The sequence below is a fragment of the Perissodus microlepis genome, chromosome 8 (assembly GCF_051167445.1).
Source record: "Perissodus microlepis isolate ML-2025 ecotype Zambia chromosome 8, ASM5116744v1, whole genome shotgun sequence".
In the NCBI taxonomy this organism is placed as follows: Eukaryota; Metazoa; Chordata; class Actinopteri; order Cichliformes; family Cichlidae; genus Perissodus; species Perissodus microlepis.
In genome coordinates this window covers 13,749,248-13,757,043 of record NC_140468.1, presented here as the reverse complement: position 1 = coordinate 13,757,043, position 7,796 = coordinate 13,749,248, and the positions used below count along the sequence as shown (strand labels likewise).

Here is a 7,796-nt window from a genome sequence, read left to right as displayed (position 1 = left end):
TGAGGATAAAAAAACATTTTTGAACTGTGCTGTTTTTGTGTGTGTTGTGTTCGTGTGCCTGTGGGAACGTAGCACAGATTACGACACTGTAACTCCACTGTTTACTAACCCCACTATGCCTAAGCTGAGCAGAAAAAACACCAACAAACACTGTCACCAGTTTTTTCAGCTAGTTTGTTTTTTATTCAGTGATCACTTTACAGTGGGTACAATACCATCTCAATATACAGCATCATATATCCTATAAAATACATGGGAAGCATTTAGAGAAGGGTCCAATCAGACTGCAAGTCTCCCTCTCCCTGTTCTCTTAAAGAACCAGTTTACAGGGAGTCAATTCACCCAAAAGTTAAAAGGAGTGCTTGTAAACTATATGACGAATGTTGATTTCAGTCCAACACCCCAAACTCCTGCCGATGGCTCTGCAGACACTTCAAACTTTGCCTCAAACACTGATTATTCAACTGAATGTTATAAATTCATCTCATAGTTACCACTACAGTGGTGGAACAAACCACATGCAGGAAAAAAAATTAAAAAAAGGAGTTAACACAGTGTCAGGTCAGTCTGTCCACATACCACTCAATGCTTTAAGAGTCAGTCTGAACCAAAAACATTCACATTTTCATTGCAATCTCCCAATGAGCTGATCCTAAAGACTGTTCTCTTAACTGAAACCCCAAAAAAGAAATATGGCAAGTTTGTTCCAATTCACAGGTTTTTCCCCCCCACAGGAAACTAAGTGGGGCTTGGGGAGCGTGCAGTTTTTCAGCAAGTAAAAAAAAATTATAATAAAAAAAGAAAAAGTCTATAAACAGACTTTCAGGGGCGGTTTGCAGCACTGGTCAGACAACACTTCACTTTCTTGTCTCTTTGTTCTGTCTTTGCTCACAGAGTTAAACCTTCTTAATGCCTCTTAAAGTTCAGTCTCATTTCTCCCCCGCAACATTTGTTCATGTATATTCGGATTTGCGTATATAGTTGGAAGGCACGTATCCTCGCCGACCGCCCGCCTCCCCCAGCCACCATTCGCTGTTGCCGTTCATGTCCTTGAAGTCGAGAATTCGCAGTCGCTCATTGGCTGAGATGCTCAGTTCATTGGCGCAACGGGCGGTGAAGGAGTAGAGGGCATAGTAGATCTGAAACGAACACGTCAGAGATGTCTTTAGTGTTTTTGGTCACTAGGGGGAGCAGATCTTTCCAATACAACTGGAATATTTGCCTATTTACACATCCAGTAACGCCTGAATGAAGTCGGCTCTTTTGGCATCATAAATCCATTTATAGAGACATTTGAGCAAATAAAATCTTACCTGATGTCCGTCCACTTCACTCTCCTGTTCTGGTTCTGGCTCTGGCTCAATGTACTCCTCTCTGGAATAAACAGGTTTCTTCTGATTGCTGCTGTCTCCGTTTCTCCACTGATATGAACTGTAGCTTTTGTCTGTGTGTCCATACCGCTGCGAGTGATTGTCACGTTGCGAAGAATAAGAGTCTGTCTCAGAGAGGTCCGACATCTCCTTGTGTCCGCTTGAACTTCCGTAACTCGTGTCGTACGAGTCTCTGTGACTGCCCGAGTGCCGGTAAAAAGGCTCTACGTCTCTGTGACTGGAGGTATTTCGATGCGTTTGATCTGAAAACTCCTTGCGGTTTGAGGGGTTTCGGGGTGAAGAGTTCATGGAGTTGCTCTGACTGGCAGAGTCGGGGTGGGGTACGTCTTTCTGTTGACTCCTACGAGATGAGGCGGAGTCCAGCGACGGCTGTGGGGATGAATGGCTCTGGGATTGCGTAAAGCTGACAGTGGCCGTTTCCTGGTTAAAGGTCAGCGTGCTGTTGCTGTTCTGGCGGGAGAAAACAGGGGAGGAGCCGCCGTAGCCCGACTCATTGGACGACTGGCTCTCGATGGAGACGTCTGAATGGCTCCTTCGAGGATTGTAGGGTTTGAGGAAGGAGCTGTATACGAAACCCGTGCCGACTGGAAAACAAGAATATCAAGATTATATTGCTGCAACATGTGGCTGAAGAGCATATCAATTAAAGTAGACAAAAAATAAACACTACCTCCATTATCAATTAGCCAGCGGTTCTGGCTTCCCATGGGGTCCTGCTGTTTGATTACACCCACAAGGTCTCCCTCTTGTATAGAGACATCCAGATCCTGCGCAGCATTAAAATTCCTATCTGCCTGGTAAAGTTTCTCAGGGCCAAAGCGCACCAGAAGTTCTGCACGGTGCTCGTCTGTCTGCGGGACGTGGCTGGGCTAAAGGATGCCAAAGACATTCGTTTAGATCATTGGCAAAACTCCTTTGTTGTTTTGTTTGAATAAGAAATGAAATGTCATCACAATTCTACTCACAGGTCCCTGGACTTGCTTTTTAGAAGTCTGCTTCTCCAGAGTTTTCTTCTCAAAGGGCTTTTTTGTGGCGGCGGAGGCCGGAGGCAGGTTCTCTGGGCAGAAGCTAAAGCTCTGAAGAAGCTGGAGGACTTGACTGTGCTCTTCTTGAAACTGTGAAATCAGGTTGCTCCCCGTGCCAACTTTGTTAGAAAACTGGAGATAAAGGTAAAGAAAAAAAATCAGAGTTAAAAAATATATAATTACACACTCACACTGCATTTAGACGGCCCGATCATAGTCCTGAGCCACAGCCACCTACATCTAAATCTTTTAAACAGTATTTTTACATTAAAGATACCCAAACGTATTTCTATTAAGAAAAAGTCAGATTTATGCTCCTCCCACACTGTCATAAACAAACACTCACAACCTGTAGGAGTGGCTTCAGCTCTCCCAGCGTCGTCTTCATGAAGTCCTTCTGGGCTTGAGCGAAAGCCCTCACGCAGCCTGTAAAAAGCTCTTCTGCCACGCCGTGGAACTTCGGTAGCTCGTCCAGAAGTTGGGCGTTGAGCGCTTCGTAAGTATTGCGTGTCACCTGCAGCTCTTCCTGGGTGCGTCTGTCTTTAAAGCGATCGGCGCGCTCCTTGCAGTTGTCGTAGTCCAGCAGCTTATCGAAGCGCTTCTGGATGAGTTTGTGGGGCCCGGCAAACATGAGGAGGAGCTGGGTGAGCGGGTTGATGACTAAGGCCTCTGTGCGCTCCTTCTGCTCGACAGATGATGCGGGCAGATAAGGGATCATCAGAGGTTGTGCTTTCACAGTGTAAGTAACGGTAAGGAGAAGAAGAGCACTTACAAATTCTGTAAACTTTTTGTCGCTGATGTAGCGATGAGCTCTCTGAAATCGGTCGGGATCCAGCACACTGCGCTCCGTGTAGATGTCACAGAAACTGATGGCTGCCAGGACCTTCACAGATGCTGATTCCTGATGACAGGTGCATTTTCACAGTTATTATACAGTATATGAAAAGAAAAGATATGCAGGAGTTGTATTTTACTATCAAAATGTCTTAGGTAATATGTCAAACACTATGCACTACCATCATTTTAAAGACTGCCAAAATAAATAAAAGCTTCAGTTACTATTAAGATAATGAACTCCTACCCTGATATGCTGCAGGTACAGGGAAATATCTCTGATGAAAGACTTGATGAGTCTCTCTTGCAGCCTGAACCTTTTTTCAGCTTCATCAAACGCTTCATCTTTAATCTGGGGAAAAACACAGAACATCAGATCAAGCATTTTTCAGACAAGCGCGATTTCATCTGCAACGTTCTCTCCAAACACTTCCGCTCATGGCGGGAAATATACCTGCGGTGAAATTCCTGTGAGTTGCTTCAGGTGGCTGCTGACGCGGTTCGACTTCTTGATAATCGAGTGCATGCTCAGCTTGGAGATCTTGTCGATGAACGTGTCTTCGTCCCCTTTCCTGTACTTCACCACTGTGGACAGCAGAGGGAAAACTTGAGCCGTCAAACCAGCCCTGACCGCATATTTAAGAAGCCGACAAGCACAACTCAAGCACAGACAAAACAAACTGACACCTGTGACTACATTTTGAGCTTGCCAGAAATACGCCAGGCCAAAATGTGGATTTTAATTAACACCCGGCTGCTTTACCGAGATCTTTTCGGCGCTTGTACTCGTTGATGTTTACGTTGATGTCCTTGACGGCCTGCACGGCCTTAGCGAGCTGGGCCCGGTCGTGGTGGCTCTCCGGGGTGGCCCCGAGCAACTCCGTCAGCAGCAGCGGGTAACGCATCACTCGCTGCACCGGCTTAATCAAGAATGAGCCCAGGTTGATGTAATTCGTTTTACCCCTGAAAGGAGGGCAGAGACAACAAGCAGCATTTGGGTAAGAGGAAAATGAGAACATGTTACACTTCAGCACATAAGCCACAGCTTCCTCCCATGTACATGTCTCAGCATGATGGCGATCATGTGGATAGCACTATCCAATGACATGGAACCATCACCACATATACATGGACTCTGATGATGGCAGGTATCATAGGAGGGGAGGCAGAGGAAAAAAATTACTTAGCTTTAATGCAATCTACAGGACTAATGTTTGACACAAGTAAACATGAATGAATGAATGAATGAATTAAGACAGTGAAAACAATATAATCATTTAATTTGGTTGTTTTCAGCTGGAACTACATTTTTCTGGGTATCAGCTTTAATTTATAGGTGAGGTTCACCAAATTTCACAAGTTTATGACACTGATTACAGCCTGATTCTGTCCAGACCAGCAGGCCATAAATATATTTCAAGTGTTTTGTCAAAAAATATAAGACTCTGCTGCAATTTTAGTCCAGGAGATGGCATTAGATGAGCATAGAAGTTTATTTCCACCACTGAAAATACTTTTTTTTTTAACCAGGTAGAGCCTAAAATTTCAAGTTATCTCAAAATTTCAACTCCTATGCAAAATTTCTGAGAAAATAACAAAATAACTTAAAAAAAATGAATTATTAGGTTGAAATTTTGAGATAATAACCCAAAGTCTGGATTTTTGAATGGCAAAAAGAAGAAGAAGAAAACAGGTTTTCTTCAGTAGTGGAGGCAAGCTTCCATAATTAGTTCATTTTTTAATCAAACTCTTTCATCCAACCACCGGGAAAGAAGAGGATTAAAAAAGACACTGAAATAAACATTTGTCTGCATAGCAACAGTAAACAAAACACATGCGCATGCAAAACACAAACAACGCAATATTTTCCATTTTCCAGCTAAATCCAGAAAAGGAAAATGGAAATAATTAAAAAGGAGAGATGATTTTAAAGTCCTCCACACTCATTTTTTAGCCATCGCACGTTGTAAAACACACACATACACAAACACGGATCACTTTTAAAAGGTTAGTTAGCGACAGTCATGCTGTCAGAATGATTCTCATGCTGGAAATCATGACAATACTCGTTATGGAGACTTACCACTCGAGATAAATGGCCCTGTTGAAGGATAAATGGAAAGAAATAGAGAAATGACAGGAACAAGGTTTACACCGTGAGCTTGAGCCTGAACTTTCAGGAATGTTAAAATCTTAAACCATAGAATTCACTTTTGTATTTTGCAAACTGGTCTATACATATTATACATATATTTGGTATATTGTAGCTTATATTTGTAAATCCTGGCATTTAAGCATAATGTCTTTTTAATCCTACTATGGGCCCTGGACCCGGAGCGTCCATAGTTTCATGGGGCTGAGACGACAATAAAGCTCTCTTTGACTTTGTCTTACGATCTGACTAAAAACTAAAGAGCGAATCGAAACGAATGAGACTTTGAAGCCAGCTCCACCCGCCGTTGTTATGGTTTTGTTTGGTGGATTCTCTTTGAAACCTGGACGGATGCCCAGGCTGGCAGTAAAACTTCAGCGCAATCAACAACCACTGGCAGTTTCTGGAACGGGCCAGCACACGTGACCTTTTCAAAGCCTTGTATGTTGCAACATATTTAAAAAGAGTGCTAACACCATGAGGAGGCTACCAAAAACAGACACTAACAACCTGTTGTCAACAAGGAATTAGCAGCGAGCATAGTTGAGCTGTACAATGTCCTCTTTCCTTTTGTTTTCCAAACACAGCCTCCTTTCCCCCCCCTTTAACATCTTCCGGCCTAACACAACCCGTGTTTATCTTTAACTTTAGAGCGATAACCACACATAACAGAAACGCGCCAGTGTAAACTCAAGTATCTGAGTCACTTATGCTGAAACTGGACAGGTGAGACCAGGTAGGGCACATTTCTGAACTGCTTCACATAACTTAAGTCTACAGACATACAGAGCGCACTCCCTTCAGCAGTGACTAAAAACGAGACGTCTCTCTCGTCTTCGCTGATTAAGCAGCTGTTTAGTTTGCAGATGTACCAGAAAATGAACTTCACTTCCATAACTCGCCTACACGCTGCAGTTCAAAGTTCAGAAATCGCTTCCACAAGCTATGAAGTAACAGGAAAATCTCAACATACACTATACAAAAATTCATTACATTGTATATTTAGTATTCTTTTTTAGCTTTTCAGTTATAAAACTCATTTAAATCCAAGTATGATGACCCAGTGACATTATGAAAATGGTTTTTTTTTTAATAAACACAGAACGTAACAAGTTTCAATCATTTTTCCACTTTTTGAACTCACTCGGCAAAGACTCGGTTAATGTTCCACTGAACCCACTCTTGCCTTTGTGTTTTCATGCTCACACAGCATGCATGTTTTCAGTCACTCCCATGCAAACATGGCTGAAACCTCAACTTAAAGAGCGAACCTTTAAAGGGTGCTCTGTGTGTGTGTGTGTGCGCGTGTGTGTGTGTGTGTGAGAGACTCACCTCAGTCTCTTTAGACACTCCAACACGTGGTGTTGGATGCTGTCATCTTTCTCGTAGGTCTCCAGCAAAGAGATGGCATCATCGTGATTTTGGCAGTAGAGCTTGTAAACCTCCTCTAATTCTACCTTGAAGTCCAGGAATACCTTACCTGAGAGGGAATGTGCAGAAATGCAACGTGTTCATTATAAAAAGCAAAGTGTGCAGGAAGATGTCCATTCATTAAAAGAAAAAAAAAAATTAAATACACAGAGATTTCCTGTAAAAAACAGAATTCTTCTTAAAAATCGCACAGTCACAGATTACCTCCTTGATGGCAGATTGATTTTTAAGTGTATTCAGAGGCTCATTCGGTCAGTAAAATTCAACTAGGTGACAGATTTGGATGAACTAAAGCAGAAAAGTACAAAGCATAACATGGAAAAGAAGGATTGTTTTTCTTAAATATCAGGCTGTTTACCTATGGAGTCAGTCTCGTGCAGTGAATTCAACAGCCGCTGTGACAGGTCAATCACTGAGCTGATGTTGCCAAAGAGCCCCTCGTAATCCACATTCTTCACCTTCGGGAAGACAGAACGTGTTAAAAAAAGCAAAAATTATTGTTTTTTTTAAATTGAATATGGCGCCACATATCAGCTATATGCCATTATTCCTGTATGTATTTATCCATTTGTCAAATTTTCCAATGTTTCTGCACCAACTGTCCCACACACAGCTGCTTTATCTTGTATTTGCTAAACTCCCTTTTTGTCCTAACGTGACTGGAAACACAATGTTTATCATCCTTTTACCTGCTTCTGCTGCAGAGGCTCAATGATCTCCTCGACACACATTTGAAGGTCTTTGATGTAGTCCCTCTCTGTCTGCAGCAGCTCCTCGATGACCTTTGACCTCTTTTCTAGCATCCTGGTCTCTGGATCCTCAGAGCCTGTGCTGGCGCTGGGCGTCGTGGAGACGGGGGCGGACTCCAGAGTTTTAGGTTCAGACGGCAAAAGCGTCATCTCTGCAAAAACAGGAGAGCGTTCAAACATTTTACATCAGTGTTTTACGTTTTTGTCAAAATAA

The 7,796-nt window shown here is 42.8% G+C and overlaps 1 protein-coding gene across 6 annotated transcripts in view; it reads right to left on the bottom strand.

The window, feature by feature from the left end:
- Positions 1-156: 156 nt before the first annotated feature.
- dnmbp (dynamin binding protein) overlaps positions 157-7,796 on the bottom strand; it is a 50,293-nt gene continuing 42,653 nt past the window's right edge. For 4 of the 6 annotated variants that reach the window (XM_084937663.1, XM_084937664.1, XM_084937667.1 and 1 more), the window contains 13 exons: positions 7,523-7,734; positions 7,192-7,291; positions 6,735-6,882; positions 5,334-5,351; positions 4,014-4,213; positions 3,705-3,835; positions 3,498-3,602; positions 3,189-3,317; positions 2,763-3,098; positions 2,357-2,548; positions 2,062-2,260; positions 1,314-1,975; positions 157-1,139 (listed from right to left, as the gene is read on the bottom strand). In XM_084937663.1, the coding sequence (XP_084793789.1) occupies positions 954-1,139; positions 1,314-1,975; positions 2,062-2,260; positions 2,357-2,548; positions 2,763-3,098; positions 3,189-3,317; positions 3,498-3,602; positions 3,705-3,835; positions 4,014-4,213; positions 5,334-5,351; positions 6,735-6,882; positions 7,192-7,291; positions 7,523-7,734 (2,618 nt within the window). In that variant the 3' untranslated portion in view covers positions 157-953. The remainder of the gene's footprint in view (positions 1,140-1,313; positions 1,976-2,061; positions 2,261-2,356; positions 2,549-2,762; positions 3,099-3,188; positions 3,318-3,497; positions 3,603-3,704; positions 3,836-4,013; positions 4,214-5,333; positions 5,352-6,734; positions 6,883-7,191; positions 7,292-7,522; positions 7,735-7,796) is intronic. The other 2 variants (XM_084937665.1, XM_084937666.1) reach the window with 2 other exon arrangements.